This window comes from Lampetra fluviatilis, chromosome 32 (assembly GCF_964198595.1).
Source record: "Lampetra fluviatilis chromosome 32, kcLamFluv1.1, whole genome shotgun sequence".
Lineage (NCBI taxonomy): Eukaryota > Metazoa > Chordata > Hyperoartia > Petromyzontiformes > Petromyzontidae > Lampetra > Lampetra fluviatilis.
Genome location: NC_136306.1, coordinates 4,211,228 through 4,224,083, shown reverse-complemented (window position 1 = coordinate 4,224,083; position 12,856 = coordinate 4,211,228). Strand labels below are relative to the sequence as shown.

Sequence of the window (12,856 nt, the reverse complement as noted above, 5' to 3'; positions counted from 1 at the left end):
GATTGAAATGAAGCCTTGGTTACCAGTCACACGATCAAACGTGTCTTTGTGTTGCCTATTGTACGCACACTTCATGACGCATCTGTGAAATTGGACAGAAACTTTAGAGTTTGTTTTGTTTGTGCACCCTTGCAGCTTCGCGTGCCGGCTCGGCCACTCTGATCATCGCCCACCCCAAGAGCCCAGGCTTGCCAACGGTGACCTCTGTACGGGTTTGGGGTCAAAACAAAAAGATACCAGCTCGGGGAGTTGCTTATTTTGCGTTTTATTGACACCGTGAAACCTCCACAAACTGGTGAGCTGTCAATGCCACACTGAACCCGTCACGGTGAGGCCGTAAAGGGCTGGTTGTTGAGATCTTCCTCTTCACGAGATTAAGGATAGCCAGAAATCCTTCCCCCACATCCTCCTTCACGCCCCGGTTGAGTCCCCGAGTGCGGGAGGTCGTTCCGATCACCACATGGGGAGACTATGGTCTCCCACGCGTGAGTCCGGGTCGAACAGGCATGGTCCCGTACACCACCACCACAACCCAACTTTCCCCGCCATCCATCATCACCACATCAGCACCATGCACGTGTGATCCGAGACACCTGCTAGGCCAAACGGAGACGCCCTGACCCACGAGACAAACCCACTCCAAACCACCGTGGCCACGATCCCATCTCGATAACACAAGCTCAGCGGTTCATACACTTGGCTCTGGCTGCGACCACACACACACGGGCTCGTGTGCAAGCCCCCGAGCGCGCATCTGCGCAGACGTCCTCTCGGAGAGCCGCCCCCATCTCTCCGCTCCCTCCAGCTCGGGTTTCCATCGCTCGCTCCACGCCATCCCCGCCGCAAAGGCCGAAGCCAAAACGGACACAGTTCACGATGTTGTAATGTACGACGTCCGAGACGGAGCCCGACGGGGGGGGGGGGGGGGGGGTGCGGTGGGGAGGGGCACGCCCACGAGACAGGAACAGTTCCCCCCCCCAGCGTCCACGAACCTAGCCAAGCGCTCGCCACGTGCTCGTCACGTACCCACGCCTCCAATGGGAAACAAGTCACGTGGAACGTGGAGCAAAGGTGCAGCTCCCCTTTGAATCGCCATCACCAACCGGACCTCACCGAGCATGACGTGACATGGATGATTGTGATACACTAAAAATAAAAACAAAGGTGATCCCAAGATTAAGGCCGGCTGTGACTTACTGGCTGTGATCGGCCAGCTCCCACAGGCTGGCTGTGAAAAAACACAAAACATGAACCTAACAAAGTGTGATGTCATTTTAGCCGGGAGCCGCCCAAAGCAAACTGAAGGGGCCAACTCAGCAACGGTGTCGCATTCCGGACGAGACGACCGCGCGCCGAGATCACGCGTGAATCCACGAAACGGCTCGCCGGATTATCTAGGTCTTACGCCACCATTTATCCGTCCGCTTCCAACATCCTCGCAGAGTAATGCTCCGGCAAAGCATTCGGTCTCCTCGTACGAGCCACCAACAGCTGCTCAGAGCCCCGGTTTTCATGTTAACATTTCGGCAAAAAGTCCCAAAGCTATGAACCCCAATTAAAGACATCCCTCACAAACACTTTCTGCAAGATCACACCTAACCACTGAACACAACGCAGCGGCTCTTTCTGGTTGTTGGAATTTGACAAACGTTCGGGTGACGTCACTGTCACTCCTGGAACACCACGTACACTCTTACGTTGTTCACCTCACGAATGTTTCTCAGGCTCAGACCGGCGAGTCTACAGAGCGCGCCCGACACGACCGCCCTCCCTGGACACGTGCCTTCCGCAGCGCCACGCCTACGTCACACCAATTCACACTGTGCCACGTCACCCGCATCACGCAGCCGATCAGCTGTGTTGTCCACGCTCACCGTCTCATAATACATTTTCTCTCTCTCCGCTCTGCTCCGTGAGCCCTCCCACGCTGGTCCCGGAAGGGGGCGGCCGCCCCAGGGTCACCGCGCGGTAGACGCGGCCGTGTCTAACGCCCCCCGCTCTCGTTCGTCCGCCTGCGTCTTTGCCCTCGCTCCGCTCGCGTCTCTTTAATGTGAACTTTTTTGTTTTTAATAAAACATCCACGACCAACCGACCCTCCCGTATCTCCTCATCCGCTCTCCCACGCACACGCAGGCACGCACACGTGTGCGCGGATGGGCAGAGCACCCTGGGCAAGCCGGCACAAAGCGCCGCTTGACTGATTTTTCCCTGCGCACGTGGCAGGAACCTCCTCTGCTCCTCAGCGCCGTCTGCAAAAGCGCGCGCACACACCAACACATGTGTACACATGTTAGCTGTGGCCAGGAATCCAACGCAGGTTGCTGGGTTTGGAGTGTAATGTTGCAACCACTTCCAATAATGTGCCAACCTCTTCCCATACACACTTGCACACTCACACATGTACACTCACACATACACGCTCACACTCTCATACAAAAACAAATATTTCCTGCAAAGCCTACTCAGACTTTGGGGGAAGTGTTGTTACTGAGAACCTATTAGAGCCGGCACAGTGCATGAGGGGGTGGGTGGCCAAAACTACACCAAGCTGAATGTCTCTCCAGTGGTGATGTTTACACACTGCACCAGGTACCCATTTAAGGCTGAATCGACCTAGGGGGAGCCCAGAATCGGGTCAAATATTCGTCACAGCTGTCGGTCACACAAATACCCCTCCACACACACACTCGCACAACTCGCACACACTAACACCACCCGACTCACGCAACCTCACACTCACGTCTCACACGTACTCACACACTCCATGCCGCAAACCCTGCCTCAGTCGCCCGTGGGACACAAGGGACCGGGGGGGGGGGCTGTGGGGGTGGTCACTCACCGGCCCCCGGTTTTGAAGATGAGGTCGGCGTTGGGGGCGCCCTTGGGGTGGACGTAGCGCGGCCGGCGCTCGCGGTTCGTGTTGGCCTGCGCAGGCCGCGCGGCCAGGGACTGCAGCATCTCTGCCAGGAGCGGAGGCGGCCACGGGAAAGAAAAACACACCGGGATCAAACCCACGCTGGGACGCGACCCCGTGCAATGACCCCAGAGAATATTGACCGCCGGGGTCAGAACATTGTACTTTATTTGAACTGGGAGTGAAAAATCTGCAACTGTAAATTCCTCCCTCCGATGGAAAATGTACTCCTCTGGGAGGGGGGGCATCAAGGTCTACAAGTGGGGCCGTCATAACGAGGTGACACGGTCGAATTTTTGGATAGATCGGATACAAGTACTCTTGTAATAATATTCCTCCCCCACCCCCAGCCGCTGGGGTCAGAGGTATGGTCATGGTCAAGGTATCTTCTCAAAGGTAAGGGTGACACTTCTGACCTCTCCTGGTCAAAATGATGTGAGGGAGTTAAACTACGACGGTCTAAATGATTTAGAGCATTCTGACCCCGTGTAGGGATATCTATAGTAGTCAAAATATTGACATCGGTCCGACGACCGCCTAGAGTGAAAAGAGGGTGATGTGGGGGGCAAGGGGGGGGAGCGAGGGTGTGGGCCGGCGCTGGTGGCCTTACCCTGGTAGTCCTCCTGCTCCTGCCGCTCATTGATGTCGAGCGTGAGCTTCTTGACGCGCTGGCGCTCCTCGCGCTCTGCCTGCTGCTGCGTCTTCCGTGACGCCGCCAGCTGCGACGTAATCGGCACGCTCACCGGGCGCAACTTCGCAAGAGGGCGAGGGGGGGGGGTGAGATGTAGTTAGTGCGATTGTTGTTAGCGCCGCGTCCTGGTGAGGTGGTGCCCATACGCGGTGGCACAGCAAGTAAGGGGATGATGGTCTGGAGAACCGCGAGGCTGATGGACTAAAAAACTCAACACATTCGTAAATGACTGTGGCCTTAACATGATAGGCGACATTTTGGAAATGGCCCTTCTTCATAGCACATCCATTCTTAACAGCCTACTCCATGTTTTTAATGTTAAGGCAACGGCGTTGCTATTGATGTGTGGAGTTTTGTTGCTGGGTGTGCTGAAGCACCACTGGCAAACGCAGCAGCAGCAGCACCACCAAATAATTCGTGACATTTTTATTTATACGTAAAAAATCCCCTAGCCCCGACAGGGCTGCGAGGTTGACCAGGAGATGGCAGCACAGCAAGTTGGTTTGTGAACCCATCCACTGGGGACAATGAAGCGTTATCCACTCGTAAGCTAGAAGGGGGGGGGGGGTTCCTCCAGGTTCTAATTACGATGCAGGACACCTCCTGTAAAATGAATCCGAGGACTCGGTGCGGCCTTTTTCATTGCAGGAATAATTACGTTTCGTCGAGGGAATGGGTCAACATTCGAACCGGATAAGCCTCCTAAAAAAAAACAACAGTCCTGAGAATCGGCAAGGCTTTCCAAATGAACGTTCCCCCCTCTTTCCGCCGCGGTAGCAGCAGCAGCAGCAACAGGGTCTCCTTAAAAGACCCTGACGAGAGGAGGCAGCCACCAGGGCGTGCTAATTGGTTTCTGGCGAAATGCGGGGGCGGGCGCCGTGCCGCGGGTCAAAGGCACTTCCCCTCGCGCCGACGCCGTGCCGCCAAACCCCACTGAGGGGAAGTGGATGGAGGAGGAGGGGCGGCGGGAGGTAAAGGTAGAGTGGGAGGTGGTAGTGGGGGAAAAGGTTCATGAGGAGGGGGGAGGAGGTGGAGTTAGAAGTTGACGAGGAGGTAGAAGATCAGGAGGTGGAGGCAGAGGAGAAAGATGAGGAGCAGAAAGATGATGTTTAGGAAGTGGAGAAGCAGGTGGTCGAGGAAGAGGTCGAGGATTTGCAGGTCGAGGGAGTAGCGGGGGAGGAGGTGCAGAAGGAGATAGTGGAGACAGCAGAGGAGACAGGAGATGAGTACGTGGAGATGACTGGGAGGTACAGCAGCAAGTAAAGGAGGAGGAGGAGGTGGAGTGGTGGCGCCGTGCGGAATGTGAACCCGAACCCGGCTAAACTCGGCGCACGCAGGGACGCGCAGCTGGTAAAACAACGACGGGGCGCAGCCTCATCGGCAAAATACAAACACAAACAAACGGGCCGCACATTTCAACATTTGCCGAGTTTTGTTTCTATTCGACGACGGAGAACGGTTTCATTATTGTATTGCCGTGGGCAGGCGGCGGCAGGCAAAAAAGAAACAAACCCCGCAGAGAATGTTTAAGGACAAAGTAAATAAATTAATTAAAATACGCGTGAACGTACGCCAGGGCAATTCTTTTGGCTCGCGCCCTTGGTGAGTGAAGGCATGCCTGCGTGGGCTCTCCGCTAGGCCGGCAAGAGGGTGGGGGGGGGGTTAACGTAAACATCCATGAGGAATTGCAGCTCATACGCACACACACACGCACCTATATACATTACACGCAGATATACCCACACACACACAGGCATTTACACACACACAGGCATTTACACACACACAGGCATGCGCACATAAAGACATACACGCAGGTATATACACATGCGTAGAGGCATGCGACAAAGACCCTCCATGTAGCCTTAACAGACTGTAGCAGCAAGTGCTGTTAGCGAGCACTTATGATGGACAGCACGGCACACGAGGGGGATGGTGGCCAGCACCATGCCTTGCCGCCTTTGTCTCCCTTGTGGCGATGTTTACACACTGCACCAGGTACTCATTTGAGGCTGAGTCGACCTAGGGGAGGCCCAGGACCGGTTCAGATAATCGTCACCGGTGATCGCCACGAGTGGGTATCGAACTCGGGTCATCGGGTTCGTAGTGCAGCACGCTAACCGCTACACTACCGCAGGTATAGACACACACAAGCACAGGCATGTGCACCTACAGACATACATGTAGGTATATACACATGCACCCACAGAGATGTACACGCATGTATACACACATGCGCACAGGCAAGCAGACCTCAAGGTGTACGCGCAGACATATACACACACACAAATACGCATGCTGCACAACTACACACGCGCACACACTATCTCTTATATGTTACACCCTTATCTCTTACACCTTCAATCGTGTTGTTTTGTTTCTGGTCGCTTGCCATTTTAGGCTTTTGGGCCTGTGCCCAGCAACGACGATTAAAATAAAATGAACAAAATCATGCGTGTGCCCACACACAACCACAGAAGCTCTCGCACAGGCTAAAACACCTCCACACAGAGGCTTGTACATTCACATACAGACACACCGAGGTATGCACATCAACAAAGATAAAGATCCCCCATGTAGCCTTAACATACTTGTGGGGCAAGTGCTGTTAGAGAGCACCTATGAAGGCTGGCACGACACACGATGGGGTGGTGTGACCAACATAATGCCTGTGCCACGCAGATGCGTACACTCATGCAAATATTACACCCACACACGCAGACAAATATACACACAAGAACGCACACATAAGAATGCACACCCACGCACGCAAGCAGACAGCTGCCCGTGTATGGTGCACACCACACATGGGCAGGCCAGACAAAAATGTATATGCCCACACACAAGTACACACACCCACCCCTACATTCATTCACCCACACACACACACAAGCACATATACACGTACACCTGTACAGTATACGCATGCACACGTACACACGCGCTTATCGACGCGGTTCACTCATCGGCCGTCCCGTAACGGCGCCCGGCCCACACTGCGGGCCGCCCCGTTGGGGAAAACCTCGATGGTAGCATCCAAGCTTCCCATTCACCGCACGGCGCCTCCGCCGGCGCCGCTAGCGAAGCTCCTCTGGCAGACACGTCCACCACCCCCCAACCGCGCCCCAGGGCTCGGTCAGCGTGGCCGTGCGCGCCCAAGGATTACGACATTCGAGCGGCGTGCCGACGGGGGAAGGAGGAGCGGGCTCGGATGGGGAGGGGAGGGGCGCCCTGTGTCTGGCCAAGGAGCAGCTTTACTTTCATATTTCTTTTTGATACGGCTCGGTGTGCAGCGGCTGGCCACCTGAGTTTGATTCCCGTCCACGGCTAGCATTATCAGCGAGTGAGTATCTAAACTGGTCCTGGGCCTCCCTTCACGTGACTTGGCCGTAAATGAACAATCCGGTGTGGTACACAAACATCAGCACTGGAAAGACAAAGGGGGCAAAGGAGAGGCGCTGGCCACAATGACCCCGTGCGCTGTCCTGGGCCATAACTCGCAGTGACCAGCATGGTGAAGTATGGTCTCTCACCATTATACATCTCACATGTGTATTTATTAGCGCGTGTGTGTATGGATGTAGTGTAGCGGTTAGCGCGTTGCGCTACGAACCCGGCGACGCGAGTTCGATTCCCGCTCATGGCCAACACCAGTGACGATTATCTCAACCGGTCAAGGGCCTCCCCTAGGTCGACTCGGCCTCAAATGAGTACTGAGTGCAGTGGGTAAACATCACCACTGGGAAGACAAAGGTGGGCGGAGGTGGTGTTGGCCACCAACCCCCTCGTGTGTCGTGCCGGCCTTCATAGGTGCTTGTTAACAGCACTTGCTCCTACAGTCTGTCAAGGCTATACGGGGGATCTTTGGCTTTGTTTTGTCTGTATGTACGAGTATGTGTATTTGTGTGTTTATGGATTGGAGAGCAGTCATAGAGACTCGCACATGTTACTCTGAACCTGCCACCGCACCCGCAGATTTCCTAACCACACCATGGTAGGAGGGTCTCCAGTTGCCACAGTGGCGTTTGTCAGCGCTTGGCAGCGCGGCGGCAAGAGGCTTAAAAACGACACCGACACAAACTCACAGCAGCCATCAACGCGGCTCGGTTTCTATGGGAGGTCTCTTCCTCCTTAGATGCACCAACTTATGCCCGCGAGTGACCGCACCGCTAGTGCCCGCTAGAGCACGCAAGTGCTAGCCAGAGAGGGCATGCAGCAGGTGCTGTGGCGTTGGTAAGCAGCAGCAGCGCAACTCGGCACACCGTGTGGGTCAGAATGGGTGATCGAGTCCCCTCCCGCACGCTAGAAATTCAGCCGAGTAATTTTGGCCGAACGACTCTCCATCCTCCAAATCCCAGCGCCCCCCTCCAAGTGCCGAGCACAACGCCCCGCGTGTGTCCCAAGTGTTGTGTAACGCCGCGTATCGCGTCACTGCCATCTGGGCGACGCACGTCACCGACGACGCAGAAAAGCGCACGTTTTTGTTTTCCCCACTTGGCTGCTGGCACGGTCGACGTCAACCGCCCGGCACCATCCCGCACAGTCACTGAGCCACTGGTTCACTACGCGGACATTCGTTTGTGCGCGTGTGTGTGTGAGAATGTGAGGAGCTGCAGCGTAGCGGTTGGCGCGGCCGCACCACGAACCCGTCGACCCGAGTTCGATTCCCGCTCATGGCCAACACCAGTGACGATCATGTGAACCGGTCCGGGGCCTCTCCTAGGTCGACTCAGCCTAAAATGAGTACCTGGGGTGGTGTGTGAACATCACCACTGGGGAGACAAAGGCAGCGGGGTGTGGTGTTGGCCACCCGTGTGCCGTGCAGGCCTTCATAGGTGCTCGCTAACAGCATTTTCCATAAGAGTCTGCTAAGGCTATATATTTGTGAGAGAGTGTGGGTGAGGGTGGGTGCATGCAAGCAATATTTGTGGAGCGATGGCACAGTGCGGTATGTACTGCACTATAATTCCAGCCACCTGGGTTTGATTACTGGGTTTCCTCTAGGTCAACTCAATCTTAAAAGAGTACTTGGTTACGGTGTGTAAACACCAGGGAGATGGTGGCCAGGCTGCCTACTTGTGTGTCAATAGTCGATAAGGCTTATTGGGGGTCTGTGTGTGTGTGTGTCCATATACACAGTTGCACCAATGTCTGCGCGCGTATGTGTGTCTGCGTGTGCAGGTGCGTGCGTTTAGCTGTGAGCGCACGCATGCGTGTGGATGAATGCACGTATGCCAGATGCCTGCTGGAATTCCCGTGTGTGTGTGTGTGTATGTGAGCGCACACATGTATGGACCTTGCACCTAGCCTGGCGGTTGCCGTTTGTACGCGTGTGGACATGGCCCTGCTCGCTCGACCGCACCTGCTGCTTGTTGCCGCGCCGGGTGAGCATGACGAACTGCATGGTGCCGATGTCCTGACAGCTCGTGGTGTCGCCCTCGAGCGCCGGTTCTCCGGGCGCCGCCTGGCCAGGCTTGACCTGCCCGCGCAGGCCGAGTGGGATGGCCACGTCCAGCTGGTGCACTTTCACCGCTTCGCTGCTCCGCTGCTGCTCTCACGCACACACACACACACGGCGTTGCCACGGTCAGGCGCGCCGGCAAGGCCCGACGGCACCAATGTGCCGGCGGTCGTGCGTACGCACGCGCACAAGCGGTACTGGCCAAGGCCCACGCCAAACACGGCTGACTGGGCGCCAGCTACACGATCTTTAACCGGGAATTGAACGTGTCGCCTTACCGCTATTGAGACAGAGCGCAAGCCTCTAACGTACACGCTGCCAATTCTCCACGACACACAAACACTCACGGTTTTTACAAATACGTCGAGGTTAGGGACTCGTTAAAAGGCGTGTATTAAATGAGCCCAGTCGCGGCACCGCTGCACAATTGCCCATCTGTTAGCAAGTGGCGGCTTTCGACACCGAGCTGGTGCGGCGGCTAGTGAGACAGCACGCACGGCCCCCACGTTCACGACGAGGGCCCTGGGCACACGCACACCTGGCCTTGGCACAAAGGCCGCCCCCCCTCTGTGCGAGGCTGCGGCCACTTTTTCTACGGTTCCTTTGGTGCTATGCAGCGCTTGGCACGGCAGCCTGTGGCTCCCGCATCGCCGATCACCGGGCGGCGTCTCTCGCCCATGCCGCACACTCACGCGCGTGGTCTCTATCTCAAGGCCAAGTCTGTTCACTCGTTTGCAGCTCGTGCGCAGATCATTCATTCGTATTTATTTTTAATCCTGGATTTTTCTTCTCGTGATTTTTAAGACTGTGCAGTTTTGTTTTCATGCACTGGGATATTCGTATGTTGTCCAGCGGCCTCACTATTTGCATCCCAGGTCTCCCTTGCAAGAGACCTTCATGTTGGTAGACGAGCTGGTGGCATGTGTATAAAGAGTGGGTGCAGATGTGGCGCAGTTGTTGGCTAACATCAGTGACGAGTGTGATATTAGAACTAGCCTCCTGTAGGTCGACTCAGCCCTAAACAAGTACCTGATGTGGTGTGGCAACATCCGCACTGATTGATAACGACCGTTTCTATCACCCGAGTTCTGCCACCTCGGGCGGTGCCAGGCAAGTGAAAAACCTGGCGTGGGCTCGGGGATTGATTTCAGGTGGCAGGCGAGCGGGCGGGTGGGCAGGCGAACCGGCCGGGCGTCCTCACCTGCATATTCTCCACCATCATCTTGTCGAAGGCCGAGATAAATTCATCATCCTCGGCGCACGCGACGCGCTTCAGCCCCCCACCGTCCTTCATTGTCACCTGCTGCCCACGCGGTAGGGGGGGGGGGGTCGGGGGGGTCGTGGGGTCAGATGGGTTCGCAATGCGTGTGAGTGGCTGTATGAGAGGTGCGCATGCCACGTGTGTAAGCGTTGTGCGAGGGACCACACTCAGGCCTTACCCCTCCATCCTCGTCGGTGTCGTTCTCCTTGTTGGAATCCGTCATGTAATCCGTGTTCTCCTCCTCGTCATCCTCGTCCTCCTCCTCATCCGTCCCGTCCTGCAACACAACATCAGCTCGTGTGGATCCCCTGTAGGTGCGGGGCACACAAAGTGCCGCCACCCAGTAACACTCCACCTTCACCGCGAGCAACATCGCCCCTCCTCCCTTACCTCATCGTCTTGGTCGTTAGCGTCGCTCTCGTTAGCCGACTGCTCCTCCGTCTCCGCTCCTTCCTCCTCCTCATCATCGTCGTCGTCCTCTTCGTCGGCCACCCCAGATGACGATCCCCCCAGCACGTCCGAGCCACTAGTCTTGCCGCCGCCGCCGTCCAGCCCTTGAGACAGCGAGAGCGCGCGAGAGCACGAGGCGCGGTTGGTTGTAAAACGTGAACGGAACGGACGACGCGCCCGTCGAGCTCAACGACGACTCCAGCTGCATGCTGGGAACTCGAGCACCCAGCGAGACGGAGAGAGGGACAGATGGCTTACAGAACATATGCAAAGTTAGAGGCATTTCATTGACTGTTAAGAAAAGTAAGTGGGCTTGCGTTAAGATGCGTCGCTCGAATGGTTAATGTTCCGTAGTCAAGGCGAACGTTGAATTTTCAGCCACAGGAGGGAACACGTGATGAAAGCAACTCACTTACAGGCGTTGGATAGAATGATATATAACGCAAGACCATGAGCGATGATGGTGACAGATGGTTGAGACCTTCATCCAGCAGTGGATTGATCATCGTTGCTGCTGCTGATGAAGAAGTTTCTCCCATCAGTGTGTAAGCAGTCGCAAGAAGCCCGGAGTGAGCAACAGACGTTCCGTGCCGGGCCCTCGCCAGGGCCCACCGCAAGGGGGCCTCCTCGCAAGGGCCACGGTGGAGCAGGGGAACCCACCGAGCTTGGAGCGGTACTCCCTCTCCAGCTCTGCCAGCTGCCCCATGGCCTCCTCGAGCGATGCGCACAGCCGGAACTTGGGCCGCAGCAACTCCAGCGTGTCGGAGATTAGGTAGTCGACGTCGATGGGGAATGGGCTGGTCGCGGTCCAGATCTCCTGGGTCTTTTTCCACCACACGTAGCGCTGCGTGCGTGTAGGTGAGTGGAAACGAGCGTATATTTTACTGATCGTTTCGCAGGCCGCAAATCCAAACCGCGCTCACGTACGCCACAACCACACTTGTGTTTCAGAACACCGCACACCCTCACTATACCCGCTCACCAAGCGCGAACACTACAACCACACACCCAAACACGCACACATCCCCGGCTACAACCACATGCCCCAACAAGACACAAGCACACATTCCCTGCAACTCACACACACACTCAGCACCCCACGCATCCCCAACAGCGCCTCACCACCACCCCCCGCACGGACCTGGAAGTAGAGGAGGAAGCAGTCGAGCTTGCGCTTGCTGGAGCCGCGGTTGAAATACTGGCCACACGTGTCGAGCAGCGTGCACACGAGGCGGATGCGGAAGAGGCTGTCGGGCGGGTCGAGGGCCCCCGGCACGCCGTCGGGGCCCACGCCAAACGTGAGGAACGAGTAGAGCGTGCGGAACACCACGGCCGACTCCACCATGCGGTAGTTGTAGAGCTCGCCCAGGAACTTGGCGCTGCTGATGCGGCGTTGGTTGAACTTGGGATGGTTGATCTGGCCGGGGAAGAAGAGCGGCAGCAAAGTGTCGCTCGGTGCTTGAATACCGACACTGGGCCTCCCACGCGGCGTGGTAGGGAACCCCCTGGTGGCAGCTGTCCCTGTGTGGCGTGAGGTGAACCCTACACTGGCTGGCATATGGGCATTAGTCTACCAGTAGGGGGGCGATGTTGCTCCATGGCTTTGCCAATGAATCACCAAGTTTTGGGAAACCTTTTGATAAATTTTGAGTCATCTTTACGAGCGTTAATGTGACACCCCCCCCCCCCACCCCCGCTGCAGGAGAACGAGCCTCACAAAGTCACGCGTTAAACAGGAACCGGCAAAACATCCCGATGGACGACCCTCCCAACGATCGCTCGTGACTCGCCCAGGCTTTATTCTCGCGCCGCCTTTGCCGCCAGCGCGGCCGCTGAATGAACAAACGCACCTCCATTCCAAGGCGGATGTCCTCCAGCACCGCGTCCACTGTGTGCACGCCCAAGTCCTCCTGGAAGGGCACCAGGCCCGCCAGCAGGTTGGCCACGCAGTGGATGTTGTTGTACTTGACGTTCCACACGCTCACCAGGCACTTGGTGGCGTACCGCTTCACCTCGGGGTCCCCCCATGCCAGCTTGCGCATCTGACGCAGCACCTGCTCTTACCGGCACGCGGGGCAC

General features: G+C 56.6%; 1 protein-coding gene across 2 annotated transcripts in view; it reads right to left on the bottom strand.

Annotated features, from left to right (window-relative positions):
• Positions 1-12,856, bottom strand: part of UPF2 (UPF2 regulator of nonsense mediated mRNA decay) — a 30,732-nt gene continuing 17,876 nt past the window's right edge. Inside the window, exons 13-22 of one of the 2 annotated variants that reach the window (XM_078871315.1) lie at positions 12,628-12,831; positions 11,919-12,194; positions 11,438-11,621; positions 10,718-10,881; positions 10,506-10,604; positions 10,268-10,366; positions 8,968-9,153; positions 3,525-3,666; positions 2,840-2,960; positions 1-2,249 (exon numbers count right to left, since the gene is read on the bottom strand). In XM_078871315.1, coding sequence (XP_078727441.1) covers positions 2,240-2,249; positions 2,840-2,960; positions 3,525-3,666; positions 8,968-9,153; positions 10,268-10,366; positions 10,506-10,604; positions 10,718-10,881; positions 11,438-11,621; positions 11,919-12,194; positions 12,628-12,831 — 1,485 coding nt within the window. In that variant the 3' untranslated portion in view covers positions 1-2,239. Of the gene's footprint in view, positions 2,250-2,839; positions 2,961-3,524; positions 3,667-8,967; positions 9,154-10,267; positions 10,370-10,505; positions 10,605-10,717; positions 10,882-11,437; positions 11,622-11,918; positions 12,195-12,627; positions 12,832-12,856 lie in introns of both variants that reach the window. The other variant, XM_078871314.1, reaches the window with a different exon arrangement.